This window comes from Chenopodium album, chromosome 2 (assembly GCF_948465745.1).
Source record: "Chenopodium album chromosome 2, dcCheAlbu1.1, whole genome shotgun sequence".
Lineage (NCBI taxonomy): Eukaryota > Viridiplantae > Streptophyta > Magnoliopsida > Caryophyllales > Amaranthaceae > Chenopodium > Chenopodium album.
In genome coordinates this window covers 1,080,898-1,101,027 of record NC_137835.1, presented here as the reverse complement: position 1 = coordinate 1,101,027, position 20,130 = coordinate 1,080,898, and the positions used below count along the sequence as shown (strand labels likewise).

The following is a 20,130-nucleotide window of genomic DNA, read 5'->3' as shown; positions in this document are numbered from 1 at the left end:
GACTCATTTGAAGAGGGAGGGATGAGGGATTTCCCTCCTCAAATGAGCCCCCTTCTTCTTACCAAAAAAATAAACACGACATGAGCAGTGAGCCCAACACAACATGACACGTGGCCCATATGGTGTCATGGGCCTTTTATGACTCGTTTTATACTCCCTCCATATCACATGACATCATCAATGTAATAATAGTCATAATGTAATATCAATGCAATAACTAACGAATCAATAACTTGTACATAACAATGTGATTATGTAAATTAGGCAAACATGGTAGGCGAATTTTACGAAAAACCACCGTGTGATTGTGTTTGACTTGTGATTAAGCATCACCCAACTGCATTAGTATGTCACAGGAAATGCAAATATTATAGCTAGTGGTGAAAAAAGGAGAGATAAAAGAAGATAGTTTTAAGCTAACTTGTTAGCTGTGATCACATGTTTTTTAGCTTGTAGTGGACTTTTATGTACACACTTAAACTATATAAATCATAACACCTGAGAAGATGAGTTATTATTATCTACCTTTTCTTGTATTAACAACTAACTATCTGGTTTCTCGTGCATAATCTTGCTTTGAGGATTTTCTTTGCATATTTCTTGGAATTCTATAAGCATATTATATAATCAAGATCGAGTTAAAAGAGTATAAATTGCTTGTTCAATGTTTCTAGGATTATTATTGTACATGGGAAGTTTGGCTAACGAGTTTTTACACGTATAAACAGGGCATTTTAAAGGGATTAAGCAGTTTCTGTTCTTTGTTCTGATCATAACTCTAGCTCGAAAATGGCTCAAAATGGTACTGCTTGTCCAAAGCCGATGCAGGCTACCTCAACCGGAGTCTTCCAAGGAGAGAACCCTCTTGATTATGCTCTACCCCTTGTTATCGTTCAAATAATCCTTGTGATTGTTCTCACTCGTACCTTGGCTTTCTTGCTTAGGCCGTTGAGGCAGCCTCGTGTGATTGCTGAGATTATTGTAAGTATTAATCTATGTTAACTTACATTTTCGTGTTTATTTGTAGTTTAGCAGTACTTCTTGACTGTTTTGAATCATCATAGTACATGCATATAATGTCAAAGGTTATGTTCTATGCATGAGACTAGGATGAGTTTTTATTAATTTGTAGGTAAGTATCAATATATCACACGATAAATTAGTGTAGGGCAGTCTCATCCATGAGTTATTCTCGTTAAAAGGTTGTGTAGTATACAAGTATGTTCTGTTTGTTACGCACTTCTCTGTAATTGGCACCCTGAGGTGTTTGTTACGCAATTGTTTAATATTCGAACTCAAGAATCTATTGTCATGGTTTATTGATGATCTCAGATAGTGCTGCAATAATCAACAACTTATTGCTTTTGTTCAAGTAACGGCTAAAATTAAACCCTGAAAAGTGTTAAATTATCAAAGCCTAAAGATAGTGTTTTTTTTTTCATTATTTAGGCTCTCATTTGTCGTCCTAAAACTGTCTTTAGGCACTAACATTAGTTTATTATAAAAGAACACGCGATTGGTTTAAAGAGGGAATTATTCTAATAACACTTGAGCACAAACAACGTACGATTTTCAGCAGAAAGTAGCCTCCTATAGTTCTGAAACAGAAAGTACACACTTACATATATTGGAAAATAATATACTTGTACATGTTACTATGTTAGTGTTTTGTATAATGATTGCAACAAGAGAAGTTTAAAGAAAGAGGTGACGTTTACTAAAGATGCTTTGCTTAAGATAAACTAAACCTTTACACAAAAACTTTATAATTTTGGACGAAATTATAAATGATGTAGTAAGTTTTACATCATCATCTTACCTTTTTTTTTTCTATCTTTCTGGAAAGTAGGAATTTCTTGCAATTCTGGTTAACTTTCAACTGAACCTGAAATGTTTTTCTATTCTGATTTTGACCTTTACTTATGAAATAATGATTTATGACTTCTTCTGTTGAATTTGGATGATCTGCTTACAATATATGATGTTTCTGAAGTTGTGATTTTATTGACTGTGTTCTGTATCTGCACATAAGATGGACTGGATGGAGAAATAATGAAACATAAATAGTTTGCATAGTTTGTTCATGTTATAAGAATAAATGCATGTACTAAGATGATAAAGGCCTAAATGATAAGTTTTAAGTTTAATCTTCAAAAGAAGTGAGACATAAATGATAAATGTTGTGTTTCTCTTGCTTTTAACAGGGAGGAGTGTTACTAGGTCCATCTGCCTTTGGTCGTAGCGAAGCATTCCTACAAACAATATTTCCTCCCAAGAGTCTGCCAGTATTGGACACACTTGCTAATCTCGGCCTAATCTTCTTTCTGTTCCTGGTTGGCCTAGAATTGGATCCCAAAGCATTGCGTCGAACAGGGAAGAAAGCCATGAGTATTGCTCTTGCAGGCATCTGTTTGCCCTTTGGTATGGGAATTGGTACATCATTTGTTCTAAGGGCAACTATTTGTAAAGGAGTTAGTCAAGGCCCCTTCATTGTATTCATGGGGGTCGCGCTGTCTATTACAGCCTTTCCTGTCTTAGCCCGTATCTTAGCTGAGCTTAAGCTCCTTACTACTGATGTAGGCCGTATGGCCATGTCAGCTGCTGCAGTCAACGATGTGGCAGCCTGGATCCTCCTTGCTCTTGCTATTGCTCTCTCTGGCACCGGAAAATCTCCTCTTATTTCATTGTGGGTGTTCTTGTGTGGTGCCGCGTTTGTTGGATTGTGTATTCTTATAGTTCCACCCATCTTTAAATGGTTGGCCAGGCATTGCCCTGATGGAGAGCCCGTGGATGAAATTTACATCTGTGGTACATTAGCTGCAGTTTTGGCAGCTGGATTTGTGACCGATACTATTGGAATTCATGCACTTTTTGGGGCATTTGTTCTTGGAATTCTAGCTCCAAAGGATGGGCCATTTGCTAGTGCCTTGGTAGAAAAGGTGGAGGATCTTGTATCAGGCCTCCTCCTTCCTTTGTACTTTGCTTCGAGTGGCCTTAAAACAAATGTCGCCACCATTCAAGGGGTTCAATCATGGGGACTTTTACTTCTTGTTATACTAACTGCCTGTTTTGGCAAGGTTGTTGGGACTATTGTTGTTTCGCGCCTCTGTAAAGTGCCTCTTAGTGAGGCTGTTGCTCTTGGGGTCTTAATGAACAGCAAGGGTTTGGTGGAGCTGATTGTTCTAAATATTGGCAAAGATCGAAAGGTACTTGTTACATCTTATCCTTGGTTTATTAATTGCTTGTTTTCTATATACAAACTCTTATCTAACTTCTAGCTGATCATTTTAGGTGTTAAATGATCAAACCTTTGCAATAATGGTTCTGATGGCCCTAGTTACTACATTCATGACAACACCAATCGTGATGGCGGTGTATAAACCAGCTAAGCGAGGACGCATGTATAAGCTAAGAACAGTTCAAAGAAAAGACCCTAGCACTCAACTCAGGATCATGGCATGCTTCCACAGTGGAAGGACCATCCCTACAATGATCAACTTAATTGAAGCAACCCGAGGAACAGAGAATAAAGAAGGGCTCACAGTGTATGCAATGCATCTCATGGAGCTCTCTGAAAGGTCTTCTGCTATTCGGATGGTTCACAAAGCTCGAAACAACGGTCTTCCCTTCTGGAATAAGGGGGTGCAGTCAGACTCAGACCAAGTTGTAGTGGCCTTTGAGGCGTATGGACAGCTTAGCCGTGTCCAAATTAGGCCAATGACCGCAATCTCCCACTTTTCTAACATGCATGAAGACATATGTGCTAGTGCTGAGAGCAAGACGGCTGCACTCATTATCCTTCCCTTCCACAAGCACCAGAAGGTTGATGGTTCATTGGAAACCACAAGACATGAATATAGAGTAATCAACAAAAAGGTCCTAGAAAATGCACCTTGTTCAGTTGGTATCCTAGTAGACCGAGGGCTTGGTGGCTCTTCGCATGTCTCAGCAAGCAATGTCGACTCTACTATAACTGTATTTTTCTTTGGTGGACCTGATGATCGCGAGGCATTGGCACTTGGTCAAAGAATGTCTGAGCACCCCGGGATTACCCTGATTGTAGTCCACTTCAAGGCAGACCCCAACATAGAAGGAGGTGAAATAGTGGCTATTGATGTGAGTGATAGTAGTAGCAGCAGTAAACACTCCAAGGCACCTGACGAAGAAGCCCTTGATGCTATTAAACAAAAATTGTCCAAGGACGGGTCAGTGAAGTACGAAGAAAGGGTAGTGAAAGCAACTTCTGAAACTATCGAAATAATCAAGGAATTTAGCCGTTGTCATATGATCTTGGTTGGACGATCACCTGAAGGTATGGCGGCTGCTACTTTCAGTATCAATGTAAAGAAAGAGTACCCTGAAATAGGCCCAGTTGGGGGGCTCTTGATCTCTCAGGATGTCTCAACAAATGCTTCAGTTTTAGTGATGCATCAGTACAGTGGTGGTTCAAGGACAGTATCCATAGATATGGAAGAGCCAACTGATGGGACTGAAACCGAATAAATGATTGAGCCGAGTAATGTCCTTAAGAACTGATTCTTCTGCTCGTTGCTCAGTGTCTGCAAAGTAGATATATATGTAGATAATCCATAATCTCAACCAAAGAATTCAGAAATAAAAATTTCGACAGTACTTCTTTGGTTTATAGTCTTCTCCAAAGTTGTTGGACTGACTTTTATGAAGATATCAAGGCATTTATGTAAAAAAAATCTGGTAAGTCACTGAGCTGAAGTGAAGCTTGGGCTTTTCACAACCACAAGCTGTAGAAGTATATATATGAGCAAAAGAGCTGTATCATGCAGCTTCGGAGTATTTCACTCCCTGCAATGAAATGATGGGTTTCGAACTTTGGCATGAAATGTATCTTTTCATATTCTTGCACCAATAAGTTGTTATTCATGTGAATTGTGATTGCTAAACATAATACCTTCGTTTAATTAATTTCATGACAAAATTATGAAATAGTTAGGACTATCTTCACTTGTGAATTTTAATGAAATTTCTAAGAGTGTTTGAAATCTTGCACTGTGTTCTGCCATAGAAACAGAATATTGTGTGTAGAGTCCTTCCCCTTCTCAAGTGACAAATAATCTAGACGACTAGGCTTTTCTTGCTTCGCCTACAATGTTCACTGCAACTCAAACCTGCGTGTTTTCATGCCCCTTATGAATACACAGAATGAACAGGTTTCAGATATTAGAACTTTCATTTGTTTTTTTAATGTCTATTTTAGGTTTTATGATTCAAGGGTCATGATTATCTGATAATATTGCATTTGCACATATGCCTTCGTATTTTGTAGAATAAAATCATTTATATTCGGTAGTATCAGTCAGATTAGAGTGCAACACATGCTTTTGGAAGTTCAGAAGGAAATAATATCCACTTTAAAGAAACCAGAACTAATGTGATTTTCAATGTTAAACATATGAAGAATATGCTAGGTGTATATCTGAACCTTAGATGATATTTATGCAAGGTACCTTAAATCCAAAATTTTAATTTATCTGCAAGTACTTTTAACACACAATTTTTACTACGAACTGAATTTGGAACATGCCAATGATTTGAGCAAGTCTTACTCAGAGCTATTTCTCATTTGTAAGACGTCGAAAGTTAAAATATCAATTCTTCATAGGAAAAATTACTACTGTAATACAAGTAGCTAGGGAAGTAAGTAGTATTTTATCAGACTGTCACAGGAAATCTAAGTTTTATGCCAAGTGGTGAACTGAAAAAGAAAAGAGATGATATTTTTATCTGGTTGGCTGTGATCACATGATTTGAGCTTGTATTGGACTTTTATGACATTAAAACTTATTAAGTATAATTCAAGAGAAGAGTTATAATCTACCTTTTCTTGCTTTAACAGCTATTATCTGGTTTCTCGTGCACATTGTTGCTTTGAATCCACCTTTCCTGTTCAATGTATATATGATTGTGCATGGAAATTTTGGCTGACCACATTTTCTTCATATTATTAGCAGGGTGCTAAAGAGGACTTCTGCTGTTTTTTATCGTTGTTCTTATCATAATTGTCTCCAACATGGCTCACAATGATACTACTTGTCCAAAGCCGATGCAGGCAACCTCCACGGGAGTCTTCCAAGGAGAGAATCCTCTTGATTATGCCCTCCCCCTTGTTATCTTACAAATAATCATTGTTATTGTCCTCACTCGTACCTTGGCCTACTTGCTTAGACCTCTAAGGCAGCCTCGTGTGATTGCTGAGATTATTGTAAGTACTGCTATTTTTGGCAATTGAAACCTTGCAGGAATTTATAATTTACTATAAAGTGTGTGGAAATTGAATAGTTTAGCATTGATTCTTTTTTTTTTTTTTTTTTCACGTTTAATATGTTTGCTTTGTACCTTTGTTTGTGTTAGGCAACTTACCTGATATTAGTACCTGAGAACTTTATCTTGTGGTTGGTAATAATTTTACATTGTTACAATTCATGAGCTAAGCAAGAGCTTGAATAATTGAATCAGTTGCTTTTATACAAGTGACGGCCAATATTGATTCCTGGAAACCGATGTGTATATTTTAGTGCTTTTCCCATTGCTGTTGTTATGTGATGCTATGAATTGTCTTGCTAAGAATCGTTTATACACGATTGCAAGGGCACTATTTTTTATCTTAGCAATCAGTCTACTCAGAAATATTGCACAGGAAGTCGAGGAAAGTAGAAAGCACGAACTCAAATAACTAAAAATTGAATACGTAATGAAGGACTCAAGCTATGGCAAACATTCGATAGCTATGTGAAACAGTGAAGCAATTACAAGATTATAAGGGAAAATGTAAGATTACTCGCAGAAATTAGGTTCCTAGACTTGTAAATGCTGAAGGTCATTGTTTTTTACCAGAAGATACCAATGATTTAGTACCAGGAAGCTTAGTTTGAACTTAATGTGTTAGTGTTATGCATAATGATTGTGAAATAAGACTGAAGGTGTACAAAAAGATGATTTGCCTAAATTAGGTGCCTGAAACTGTACAACTGATAATCAATCAAAAAATATTACATTTTCACACAAAGAATACTTTTTTTTTTTGGGTTTATGTTTTTGTAACTACCTTTTTTAATCCTTTTATTGGATATGTAGTTCTTTCCGAATTGCAACTTAAACCTTCAAATGATGAATATGAATTCTTAACTGTTTCATTATTTCTGAACTGCTTCACTTCGGAAGTTTGTAGCTGAAGTTGTGATCCATGTAGTTCAGATATAGAGGGATAATGCTTCTGATGTAAAGTTTGTATATGTATAAAACTGGTTGATAAATTCCTATTGCCATTCAAACAGAAATTATTTATTATGTGTAGACCGATATATATGAACTTATATTAATAATCTTGTATTTTACGTATTTGAAATTATTGATTTTAATCGATCAAACTGATATATACTGATTAGAACTGGGCTTAAGTGGAGGATTTTTAATGTACTATACTCTTCAGCTGAGAATGAGACTTTAATGTCATGGTTCACTTGATTTTAACAGGGAGGAGTGCTACTAGGCCCATCTGCTTTTGGTCGTAGCGAGGTGTTCTTGCATACCGTATTCCCTCCCAAGAGTCTGCCAGTACTGGACACACTTGCAAATATCGGCCTCATCTTCTTTCTGTTCCTTGTAGGCTTAGAATTGGATCCGAAAGCATTACGCAGGACAGGGAAGAAATCCATGTGCATTGCTGTTGCAGGCATTTGTTTGCCCTTTGCTTTGGGAATTGGTGCATCACTTGTCCTCAGGGCAACTATTTCGAAAGGTGTCAGCCTAGGTCCTTTTATAGTATTCATGGGGGTTGCTCTCTCTATCACTGCCCTTCCTGTATTAGCCCGTATCTTAGCTGAGTTCAAGCTACTTACCACTGATGTGGGTCGTACGGCCATGTCAGCTGCTGCAGTCAATGATGTGGCAGCTTGGATTCTCCTTGCTGTAGCCATAGCTCTCTCTGGCTCAGGAAAATCTCCTCTTATTTCCCTATGGGTATTTTTGTGTGGTGCAGCTTTTGTTGGCTTGTGTATTCTTATAGTCCCTCGTATATTTAAGTGGTTGACTCGGCATTGCCCTGATGGTGAGCCTGTGAATGAAATTTTCATTTGTGGTATCTTAGCCACAGTTTTGGCAGCTGGATTTGTGACTGACACTATAGGAATCCATGCACTTTTTGGGGCTTTTATAATTGGAACTCTAGCCCCAAAGGATGGGCCGTTAGCCAGTGCCATGGTAGAAAAGGTGGAGGATCTTGTGTCTGGTCTCCTCCTTCCTTTGTACTTTGCTTCGAGTGGCCTCAAAACAAATGTAGCCACCATTCAAGGGGCTCAGTCATGGGGACTTCTACTTCTTGTTATACTAACTGCATGCTTAGGCAAAGTTGTTGGGACTGTTGTGGTTTCTCGTCTCTGTAAATTGCCTTTGAATGAGGCTGTTGCTCTTGGGGTTCTAATGAACAGCAAAGGTCTGGTGGAGCTGATTGTTCTAAACATTGGTAAAGATCGAAAGGTACTCGTATCATTTTATTTTTGACTTGTAAGGCCTTATTCTCTCCAGCTTATTTTCACTAATCTGAAATTAAAATTTACAGAACTTCAATTAATATTATTTAACTTAAATTATTTTTACTGATTAATTTACTAGTTCTCTTTTATATGTGTTCTTTAGAGTTAAATTTTTTTTATCGATTAAAATTATCTTTATTGAAATAAATTTATTTTTGCTGAACTTAAATTATTTTTACTAACCTTAAATTATTTATTAAATTATTATTTAAAGAAGGTGAAGATAACAGGGCCCAAGTATTAGTTTTAAATCTTTCAATATTTGTTTTTTTTACTTGAAAGCCCTTTATCTAACTTCTCGTTGATACCTGTAGGTGCTAAATGACCAAACTTTTTCAATAATGGTTATGATGGCCCTAGTCACCACGTTCATGACAACACCAATTGTGAGGGCAGTGTATACACCAGCTAAGAGAGGAAGCACGTATAATCTAAGGACAATCCAAAGAAAAGATCCCAACTCTCAACTCCGAATCATGGCATGCTTCCATAGTGGAAGGAACATCCCTACTATGATAAACCTAATTGAAGCTTCCCGGGGAACAGAGAAAAGGAAAGGGCTCACGGTCTACGCGGTGCATCTCATGGAGCTCTCTGAGAGGTCTTCAGCAATACGGATGGTCAATAAAGCCCGAAATAATGGGCTTCCCTTCTGGAATAAGGGGATGCAGCCAGATTCGGATCAAGTTGTGGTGGCCTTTGAGGCATATGGGCAGCTCAGTCGGGTGCAAATCAGGCCTATGACGGCAATCTCTCACTTCTTCAACATGCATGAAGATATATGTGCTAGTGCTGAGAGCAAGAAGGCTGCCCTCATTATCCTTCCCTTCCACAAACACCAGAAGGTTGATGGTTCATTAGAAACCACAAGACATGAATATAGAATAATCAACAAAAAGGTCCTTCAAAATGCTCCTTGCTCGGTTGGTATCCTAGTTGACCGGGGGCTTGGTGGGTCCTCACATGTGTCAGCCAGCAATGTCGACTCTATCATCACTGTTTATTTCTTTGGTGGGCCTGACGATCGTGAGGCGTTAGCCCTTGGTCAACGGATGTCTGAGCACCCGGGAATCACCCTTATAGTGGTGCATTTAAGAGCAGACCCCGACTTGGAAGGAGCTGAAAGGGTGGCTATTGATGTGAGTGATAGTAGTAGTAACAATGGAGAATCCAGGGAAGCTGATGAAAATGCCATTGAAAGTATTAAGCAAAAAGTGTCCGGGGACGGGTCAGTTAAGTTCAAGGAAAGAATAGTGAAAGCAACTTCTGATACTGTAAATATAGTCAAGGAATTCAGCCGTTGTAATATGGTCTTAGTGGGACGATCACCAGAAGGTATGGTGGCTGCTGCTTTCGAACTTAATATAAAGATTGAGTACCCTGAAATAGGCCCAGCTGGGAGTTTGCTGGTTTCTCAAGAGATCTCAACAAATGCTTCTGTATTGGTGGTTCATCAGTACAGTGGTGGTACAAGGCCAGTATCTCTAGAAGAGGAAGAGCCAACTGATGGGGCTGAAACTGAGTAATTGAAATTAGTCTGAATATGTCCTTAAGAGCAAATCAAGTTGTACCGAGTCTTTCCTTTTACAGATAATACATAAAAGTAGAGATATATAGGTACATAAGCTTAATCAGAGGCTTTGGAAATTTCTGTTTTCTAGAGTATGTATGTGGTTTTTAGCCTTTTCAAAGTTGTTGAAATGGCTTCTATGAAATCTCAAGACATCACTTTACAATAACTTGAAAAGTCACTGACCTGAAGTGACGCTTGGGGATGTAGCAGTTTATAGGTAGCAAAGAACTGTATCGAATCTGGTAGCATTACATTTCTTTTGCATGCCTAAGCTCTAAGGAGCTTTTAGATTCTATACAACAATGTGACAGTTAAATGATGTATTTGGCAATTTGATTTTTTTCCATTTAATTATTGTTCATATGAATTTTTTTTTTTTTTATTGATTGGTGTTTTCAGTTTTGTGGATTTTTAGTATCAAGTTTTCAGACAAGTATGAAGGGAAGGGGTATAAGGTTTGGGAATCAACTGACTTGATATGAACATTGAGGTATCCTATGTATAACACCCATTTACAATTTCAGGATTGTTTGCTTCTTTCTAGTTCACTTTTTAAACATTCAAAGGAATCAGAGTTGCACCTCTCAAGTTGCAGTGTGAAGTTTTGTTATCATTATGATTAAATAAGTTGTGTTTTGGTGAACCTTCTTTATGGAGTGTTTGATTTTGAATTATTGTTCTGTTTCCTGCTCGTGTTTACTGCTCTACTTGAATTTTCATCAATTTAATGCTGCTATGATTTCTTCATGTTTCTTTTACAAACTTATGACTGAGCTTCATGTGATTTTATGCTGCTGGATATGAAAAGGCCTATTACCCAAATCGCCAGAGCATTATGAATTAACTTAGGGGATTTAAACTAATCCTAAATTGGCTATTTATGGTTCTGTTACAGTCTTACAGATTCATTCGATTGAGCAACTAAGTTTCTGGAACAGCTACACAACATGAACTTGTCATGAAAGCAAGAGCAGCAGCAGCAGCAGATAATCGTATTTTTCAAAGGGAAGTTCAACAGCAAACATGTTACTACAACTAAATACACAGGCACCAAACCAAAGACAAAAGAATGCGGCAAGGCATATGCTAACAAGAAATCAGAAACTTGAAGAAAAACTACTTCGTACCTGGCAGCTCTATCAGGCTTCAGTTACCTAGCTGCTCGCTTCTATCTTTGGGATTAGTGTAGCAAAGGAAATAACAGGCAGTCATATACAGTCATATACATAGGCAAAGGTAAAACAATCAATTCTTGGCATTATATTTTAATAAACAGAGATATATTACCATATATACTTCTACATAAATTTTCCAATATCATAGCCTATGTAGGATTTGAACCTACATCCTCCGTGCAAGAGCACAGTGCTCAACCCATTGAGCTAATAGGCTTTGAAGGAGTCAATTACATAGGGTGCTCCCACAAGGAAGCAAACATATTGGAAAAGACAAGATTGGCTCTCGTATTAATTTAAATCAAAATATGGCAATTTCCTAACTCAGAAATAATAGACGTTGACACTTTGAAAGGACTTCACCTAACTTCTGGGTAAATTTCTTAACCAATGCTAAACATGGACATCATAAGTCCATAATAACAATAGGTTGGTAAAAATTACTATTTCAAGTTTCAACACTATCCTGCCAAATGCCAACTAAGCCGAATAGCTTTGCCTTTCATTTTCAAAGCCAATAAACTTCCAAATTTGAAATTTATAACCAAAGCAATATGATTACACATTACATGGACATCACAAGAGCTATAATAGTATGTAGCTTTCAGCTGTATTATAACCACCTAACCAGTAAGCTGGGACATATAGGTTTCAGAACAATATAATCATGGCACAACTTGTGTTAATTTTTGATAAGTAGCATAACCATTTGTGAAATTGATATCCCATATAATCGCCAATCTTATCTTGATCTCCGTCATCTAAAACCAACTCTTTCTTCCACCCCTCAATCCCAGCCATCCAAGAGACCAACATGTCACATAGTCCTCAATTGCACTAAAAAAATCACAACTCATGTTAATTTTGTATACATTGCATAATCAATTGCAAAATTGGAACCCCATGTAATCGCCAATCTTATCTCGATCATCACCATCTAAATCCGACGCTTTCTTCTGCCCCTTAATCCCTCCCCCACCCCCCCCCCCCCCCTCCCCCCTCCCCTCAAAAAAGCCCCCCAAAAATCAAACAATCATCAATTGCACTAAAATCTGCTAGTAGTCAAGACCTCAAAAAATCCTTTTAAGACTTGCACACATACGACGTATTCAAAGGATTCGCCTGCTAAAATCCGTATCAATGATCATGTTAATTCGCTTAACTTCCCCAATTCCTCAATTTTTCCTTGTCAAATTTCAATTTAGTTTTGCACATTGATTTCATAATCAATTTTTAAAATCACAAAATTAGACATAGTTTCGAAAGTTAGAAAATTGCTATCATAATCTCAATGCTGAACCCTAATATTTCCATCATTCATAATTCCTGCATCCAAATTTAGAAATCGAATCTATGATTACAGAATACAACAACCATGATTATCAAACATCTTAACTCACAAAAACAACAACAAATTCGTTCTCTTCGTTAATTTTAACGGTTAAAAGTCGAAAATTGACAAATTAGGGGCATACATATATTTTCCAGTATCTTATATCTCTATCAAAAATCCTTAATCATAATTAACAGAAAAAATCACCAAATGTACAGTAAAATTCCAAAGAAGATGATAAAGAGAGAGTTGGTGAAAACCTGAAAAAGACAGCAGCGAGAAGCTGAAAGTGCACCAAAGCGATCGTCTTGCCTGCTACAAGAGTGCGTGTGAAGCCGCACTAGCAAGTTGCAATGCTAGCAGTGCAGACTAGCTGTGAAGCTTGTTATAGTGTGATGTACTGTGTTTTCGGGGATGGGTAGACATTTGATATACGGGTAATCGGGTATACTCTTTCCGTCACTTTTTATTTGCCCCATATTAGATATTCGTTTTTTGAAATATTGATATGCTCCTTTAATTGATTGATTACTCGTACTTTATTCAGAAGTAAATTCTCCACTCCACTTGTAAGTTGTTAGCTCAGTACCTCACATCATCGTCAATCGTCATCATGCACATAATTTTGTTTGGCATTCATAAAAAACGTAAGGAGTAAGATTTGCTCACAATTTAAAAAAAATGGAACCAGTACTACTTTGACTCATAAGCAAATAAATTTTTTTACTTGATTTTTTTTTTCCCATGTTTGTGCACGATTCTATCCATCATTAATAAAGTAACAATTACTTTTAAAAAATAAATAAATAAATAAAGTAACAATTAAAAGTAGGAAAAATTGCTAAAAATAATACAACCTTTGTCCCATTCTTTTTTAATAATACAACCTTTTGATTATTTTGTAATAATACAACCTTAAGGGGGTGTTGATTTTAAACAAGATAAAATCGAATTTTTTGTGAGTTTTAATATTCCATCCTTCCTCATCCCCACCACCAAAAACTCATCCGTTCCCTTTCTTTGCCTCAAAGTCCGTTGAAAAATTGATTTTATCTTGTTTAAAATGAATACCCCATAAAGGTTGTATTATTACAAAGTAATCCAATGGTTGTATTATTAAAAAAGAATGGGCCAAAGGTTGTATTATTTTTAGCAATTTTTCCTTAAAAGTAATAGTTATTTTGTCCATCTTATCTATAAAAAAACATAAAATTCAATACAAAACTACAGGCTCTTTCAGGTTTGAACCTAAAATTCGATACATGAAATTACACTCAAAGTTTTCAAAGTTTGCCCCGCATTTTGACAATGGAGCAAAAAAAAAAATAGGGACACAATGAAAACTCAATAACATCAACTTGGCGTGTTCGGTAAAATGTAGCTGTTGAGGTAGCTGTTAGCTTTGATGGTGACAGTTAGTTGTATGTGTAGCTGTTAGCTGTCAACTAGCTGTTTCAGTATGAGTATTTGGTAAACTAGCTGTTAACTATAAAATTCTAAAAAAAAATTGAAGAAAATTCAACAGCTACCTAGCTTTTCACAAAAGTTAATAATGTTAACGTTTCACAAAAGCTACTTCAACCACTAAACTCTACCCCCACCACTACATTCCCAAACACTCATAATTTTTACTATGTAGTGATTTGAATAAGTCAAACCACTAAAAGCTACTCAAAAGCTAGTGCTGAACACGCCCTAAGTGGTTCGTTATACAATTTTTTTTTCTTTCTGAAAGGTAAACTAGCCCAAAAATTATTCACCCTAGATTTTTCTTTTTTTTTTAGTAAGTATTAAGGCTAATATTGATTTTAAGATATTGCTACTTGAATTAACTGTAATAGATTCAAACTAAAACGAATTATTGATCATAACATGACCCTAACTACCTCAAATTCAAACATGAAGATTAGGCATTTTAAATTAACGTACTACCAAACCATAATGCATCCAATTAAAATGCATTATTTCACTCTAATAGATTATAGATTATATATAAAACATATTCCTGGTTCTCAACCATTTGCTTTTAAGTTTTTTTATTGAGATGGTGCTCTAACTCAATCGTTATTATGCTCCATTGTCAAAATTCAAACGGCCATGGCTTGATCATACACAATTTCGAATTAAGGAAAAACTTGCAATTACACGCACAAAAACAAAAAAAAAAACAAGGCAAAAAAAGAAACACAAAGGTGGGTGGTATAATTTTTGCAACCCCCACTTGACATGATGAAAATGTTGCATCCTAACAAATCTTGTAGCATGAATTACCAACATTCATAGAGATTAATCTCAGTACGAAGTCGAAAATAGACATCGCCTTCGAAAGCATCAGTCATCAAAGTAGCAACACCCCTAGCCATAAAGAAATCACCCGTTCCTCCAACAACAGAAATGTCCCTAGTCTTATTCATCAAAGGATCAGCCCCTACAAAGTTCAATGACCCCTTGTGCTCGGTCGAGTTGAACACGAACGAGAACCCTAACCAAGATGTAAACACGTCCTTCCTGTCGTACAAGTAGAACCCTTGTGCGCGCCCTACTGGGGTGGAGTAAAAATCATTTGTAAGTGTAATAGGATCGTCGAAAACTACAACATCCCCAAAATGGCTTTGCCCTGCTGCAATGGTTGTGTTAGCCCAAGCGGGCGCTCCTACGATGGCTGAAGTGGCGTTTTTGGCGTTCTTGCCGTTGTAGAGTACGTCATGGAAGTAGTACACCATACTCTTGCATGGTTTCCTATGCCTTTGAGGGATTTTATGAGTGTTTTTAAGAGCATTTGAGAGGTTTGTTACTGAAAGGAGAAAGAAAAAGAGGAGGGAATATATTGATGATCTTAGTTCCATTTGCTTTGGTTTTTGAGGAAATGAATGAATTGCTACTACAAGAGTACGTACAAATTAAAGTTTAATTTGTTTGGAAAATCATATTTAGGCAGGGTTGTATATATAGCACTCTAGGAGTCTAGGCTAGACAACTTATCAAAGGATGTAATAACTCTCTTACCAAGCTTTCTGACCCTATTTCGGAAAAGTAATTGTCTAATTTAAAACCACCATGTGTCTACGTTATTTGTGATTCATTTTTTTTTATATATAATAGATGTTATGTTAAAGACTTCTCTAGACACATTAATACATACGAAGTATCAATTATGTTAGGGAAAATAATGTTATATACATGTGTTAATTTATATAATTGGTCAGGGTTACAGATGACGTGATGGTTTAAATAATTTTTTTTAACCCCATCATAAACGTATTTTTGGACTTTTATATGTTTACCAAATTATTAGGGACTTTTGAATAATTAGGTGGAACAAGTCAATTAAAGGACTTCTAATTAGAGAAATTGTGGCAAATTTAACTTTATGTACTCTGATACTACAATCGGAGTATTATTTTATGAATTTTTTGATGGACCAATAATAAAGTTATCCACTAAATTAAGCTACCCCATGTACTATTTTTTTAATGTGCGAATTACTAGTCCACCAACGTAACGGTAATTGGGTAACAAGAATACAACATGTAATTATCCGACATAACGTAAGAAGATACCAGCAGCAACAAATCAAATTTATGAACCATGAAAATAAAAATGTGGCGTAAAGTTTGCAAATAATTATAGCTTGAATTCACATCTTGAGGGCCAGTTGTCCAATCATAGTTGTTGCAATTTCACTTCTTATCCAAGGAAATGAAATTATTAGTTGGGATTTTGGCAAATTGGTAACAAATACTCCTATTTAGGAATTATGACCATATATACACATTTTTGCAGTTACAAGATACAGGAACAAGAATATGTTACATAACTCCATTTAAGCTCATTTCTATCTCCTCAACTAATTTTCACTTATTACATTAGATAAAATAAGGGTTAATTAATAAGATTTATTGACATTTAAACTTTAAATTAAACCTTACTTCGTACAAAGGGCTTGTTCTCTTCACATTATTTTCTGTTCAGTTCAGTTTTAACAAGTTCAGTTCAGTTCAATTCTTAATTTCCTTCTTTCATAAAATATTCAGTTCAGTTCAATTCAATTCAGCTCCAATAAGTTCAGTTCAGTTTAATTCAGTCAATTAGAACATGCCCAGGCCAAAGTCCAATATAACAAGGTAAGGTCCAATCAGCTAAAGCTAATAAGTTTCCTATATATAACATTAGGGGTCTGTTTAATTAGTTCAGCTTAATTTCAGTTCAGTTCAGCTCCAATTAGTTCAGTTCAGCTCAGCTCCAATCAATTCAGTTCTGCTCCTACTTTCCTTCTCTCCTAATATATTCATTTTAGCTCAGCTCAGTTCAGTTTAGCTCAATTCAGTAAATGTGAACATGCCCTAAATTAGCACAAATATAAATTCAGGGCTAATAAAATAAGATAAGTAAAATTCAAGTGAGGATTACCCTACTTATATTAATTCCTATATATATAAAATTGTGACAGATAATGATATAAGAAAATTGTATGAGGTATTGAGGTGTAACGCCGTGTTATGCTGTGTAGCTATAATTTCCTTCTCGTTTTTGTCAATTTTAAGTTAATGTTCAATATTATATTGATCAATCGTTAATTGACTAAATTCAAGTAAAAGTCCCAATAATTTTTAGACATTCTATCATAATTATTTAAGATAGATTAGTGATAATAAGCCAGAATACAAATATATACAAAGTACATATTTAATTATATACTTAATCAAACAACATCATATGATTATATCGTATAGAAGTAGTACTTCATATTCATACAGGCGGCGTTCTCCTTACCACAAACTACGTACAAGTATATACTTCCTATTGATCCTATATTATGTAGTCCGTATCATGTAGGCAATTTTGCCTATTTTTGGTTGTTTTGCTTGCTTAAGGGCTTGTTTACGTTTACTGAAATGAGCTGAACTGAACTGAACTGAACTGATTGGAGCTGAACTGAACAGAACTGAACTGATTAGAGCTGAACTAAACTGAACTGAACTGAACTGAATTGAGCTGAAATGAATATTTTATGAGAGAGGAAAATTAGGAGCTAAACTGAACTGAACTGATTGAAGCTGAACTGAACTGAACTGATTGGAGCTGAACTGAACTAAACTGAATTGAAATTAAGTAAATGTGAACAGGCCCTAAATCAACTATAATTTCTAAGGACAGATGATGATTAAAACATCCAACTTGCTGAAGGCCCAACCCCTAGCTCTTTACAACTAACGACATTCTCAAATCTAAATAAGGAAAATAAAAGGTCTTTCTTACCAAATTTGATCTGAAGTTTACAACCACCATAAGCTCCTTCCTAAGGTGGAACATGAATACATGATGACCATATAGGCTATGGGAAAAGTGTTCAATTATTTTTAAAGGTGGGGATGATTCATGATTGTGGATTGAAGGGGAAAGCTTAGTAGCCAACAAATAGTTATCCAAATTGCCTTAAATTAATAAATAAATAAAATTAATTAGTACTTTTTTAAAAGTAAAATTAATTCATTAATAAAAAGTAATTCGACATCTACAAAGAGAATCGAATTTAACAAATACATAAGTTAAAGCATATAAAAATTTCCTTCATAAAAACTATGTACGATCGTCGAGCAAATCTTGCATTGTGGAACATCTCCCGCTTATATTGTTGTATAATACAGCCTTGTTGGACAGACAATTTATCGATCCCTTATAGCCGTGAAAATGATTTCCATTGAATTTATCTGATCATATTAGAAAATTGATGATAACTTTTGCGACCCTGCATAATTTTACAACAACGAAACAAGTTCACAACAAACCGTCAGATGATCTATCATTTTGATTTTAAGCTATAGATATTCCTCCTTGAAAAAGGGAGATAAACCATGTCTTTCGAATGAGGCCAAAAAACCTTGTCTCGAAAAAACTTTTGTCTTTCGAATGAGATCTAAAACTCTTTTTTTCAAAGGAGAAATCATTACTTTAAACCTAAAAAAACAAACAAAAAAGTCCAAAGTAACAAAGGTTAGGGCTTTGGGGCTTTTCTACCGGTAAAAACTGATGGAAGCCCCTTCAAAAATCGAAAATGGAGGCTAGGTTTTCTTTAGAGAGAATAGAGTAGAGAGCGTCTGAAACGGAGAAACTATGTCATATTTTTTTTTTAAAAAAAATAGAGTTTTAACTTGAATATGGAATTTGCAAGCTTCATAAATTGTATCTCATCATTGAAAAAATTGTTAAAACAAAATGATGATAGTGTAAAAAAATTGTTAAAACAACAAGCAGATTAGTTAGTTTTATCTCAACACAATTTTGTAGCCATTGGTAGTATTGAAGATGCTTAGAGAGTTAGAGAGATGCATATCATGTTGGTTTAAGTAAGGTTTGATGCAAACTTGGTGGTTGAGGAATGGTGAGTGGATTGAGTTGTTCATAGGTTAGTTTGAATTGTGCATGGATTTGTGATCGGGTTAAGACATGGGTAAATGGATCGTGTGTTAATGCCTTAGCCCTAGCGATAGCCATGGGGTTATAATGGATTGTGTGTTAGTGTCTTAGCCCTAGTGATAGCCATCGGGTTATTTTAATTTTGAATTGACGCAAACAAGGTTTGGGCATGATGAGAGATGAAATAGGACCAGATCAAGTTGGTTCATGAATTGGGTTAAATTTGTGTCAAAAAAAAAAATTGAATTGGGTTAAATTGTGCATGGGTTGATTGAGGACGATCTTGCTTAAGCTTGGGTCATGACATGAGTTGAATGGATCATATATTGGGTAATTAATAAATTTTGCATTGTTTTTTTTTTTTTCAATTTTTTATAGAAAGCGAGTTTATGGTGCTTCATTGGTTGGTTGGATCCTGGGGAAAAAAATTTGACCCATAGCCACCCACCCTAGAACACGAGTGGTGTTGGATTAGTGGTAGACTGGTAGGTTGTGATATTCTAGAGGTGCCTCCTAGATTATTTTAGAGGGTGTTTGGTTTAGGAAATGTAGGACTTACATGCATTTTAAAACTCGTACAAACCATACCATAAATCCTTATAAACCTAAGCGAATGTAGGTTTGTCTCAGACCATTATTTTAAGGTATCAAATAAAAGAATAAAACTTCATTTTAAAAATCAAACCAAACATATGAATCAAGTTTCGAATTCATACTATTATTATTATAACTAGATGAAGCCTGTGCGATACACGGTTTGTTAGTATTTTTTTAAAAAAATATTTTTCTTATGTGATTTTTTTTTATTATATTAGCTTTAAAATATTAGATAAAATTTCTAATCTCAAAAGATAATATTTTGTATTTAATTAGTTTAAACTTTAAAATTTCATTCGTCAATTTTGCGAACGTGGCATTTGAATTATTTAATTGTAAAATAAATTAATAATCTCTTATTTAATTGGCTACAACTTAAATTCATAATCCTACATGACACGCTAAGAAAAATAAATCATATGTGGCTCTCTAAAAACTCGGGGAAAAACTCCCCTTTATATATGGCCA

General features: G+C 35.6%; 3 protein-coding genes across 3 annotated transcripts; 2 read left to right on the top strand and 1 right to left on the bottom strand.

Moving 5' to 3' along the window:
- Positions 1–426: 426 nt before the first annotated feature.
- Positions 427–4,953, top strand: LOC145578675 (cation/H(+) antiporter 18-like). Its single transcript, XM_081635973.1, has 3 exons — positions 427–981; positions 2,205–3,206; positions 3,292–4,953. The coding sequence occupies exons 1-3, from the start codon at positions 790–792 to the stop codon at positions 4,501–4,503; spliced, it is 2,406 nt and encodes an 801-aa protein (XP_081492099.1). The 5' UTR covers positions 427–789; the 3' UTR covers positions 4,504–4,953.
- A 997-nt stretch (positions 4,954–5,950) lies between these two features.
- Positions 5,951–10,474, top strand: LOC145578664 (cation/H(+) antiporter 18-like). Its single transcript, XM_081635961.1, has 3 exons — positions 5,951–6,238; positions 7,510–8,511; positions 8,882–10,474. Exons 1-3 carry the CDS (start codon positions 6,047–6,049, stop codon positions 10,091–10,093), a joined length of 2,406 nt encoding a protein of 801 aa, XP_081492087.1. The 5' UTR covers positions 5,951–6,046; the 3' UTR covers positions 10,094–10,474.
- A 4,171-nt stretch (positions 10,475–14,645) lies between these two features.
- On the bottom strand, positions 14,646–15,548 carry LOC145578653 (disease resistance response protein 206-like). The gene has a single exon (XM_081635952.1). The coding sequence runs from the start codon at positions 15,492–15,494 to the stop codon at positions 14,916–14,918; it is 579 nt and encodes a 192-aa protein (XP_081492078.1). The 5' UTR covers positions 15,495–15,548; the 3' UTR covers positions 14,646–14,915.
- Positions 15,549–20,130: the final 4,582 nt, after the last annotated feature.

Coding starts and splice junctions, on each gene's coding strand:
- LOC145578653 (XM_081635952.1), bottom strand. CDS start 15,494: ATGGAACTAAGATCATCAATATATTCCCTCCTCTTTTTCTTTCTCCTT.
- LOC145578675 (XM_081635973.1), top strand. CDS start 790: ATGGCTCAAAATGGTACTGCTTGTCCAAAGCCGATGCAGGCTACCTCA. Junction 982..2,204: donor GTGTGATTGCTGAGATTATT/GTAAGTATTAAT, acceptor TGCTTTTAACAG/GGAGGAGTGTTACTAGGTCC. Junction 3,207..3,291: donor ATATTGGCAAAGATCGAAAG/GTACTTGTTACA, acceptor TGATCATTTTAG/GTGTTAAATGATCAAACCTT.
- LOC145578664 (XM_081635961.1), top strand. CDS start 6,047: ATGGCTCACAATGATACTACTTGTCCAAAGCCGATGCAGGCAACCTCC. Junction 6,239..7,509: donor GTGTGATTGCTGAGATTATT/GTAAGTACTGCT, acceptor TGATTTTAACAG/GGAGGAGTGCTACTAGGCCC. Junction 8,512..8,881: donor ACATTGGTAAAGATCGAAAG/GTACTCGTATCA, acceptor TGATACCTGTAG/GTGCTAAATGACCAAACTTT.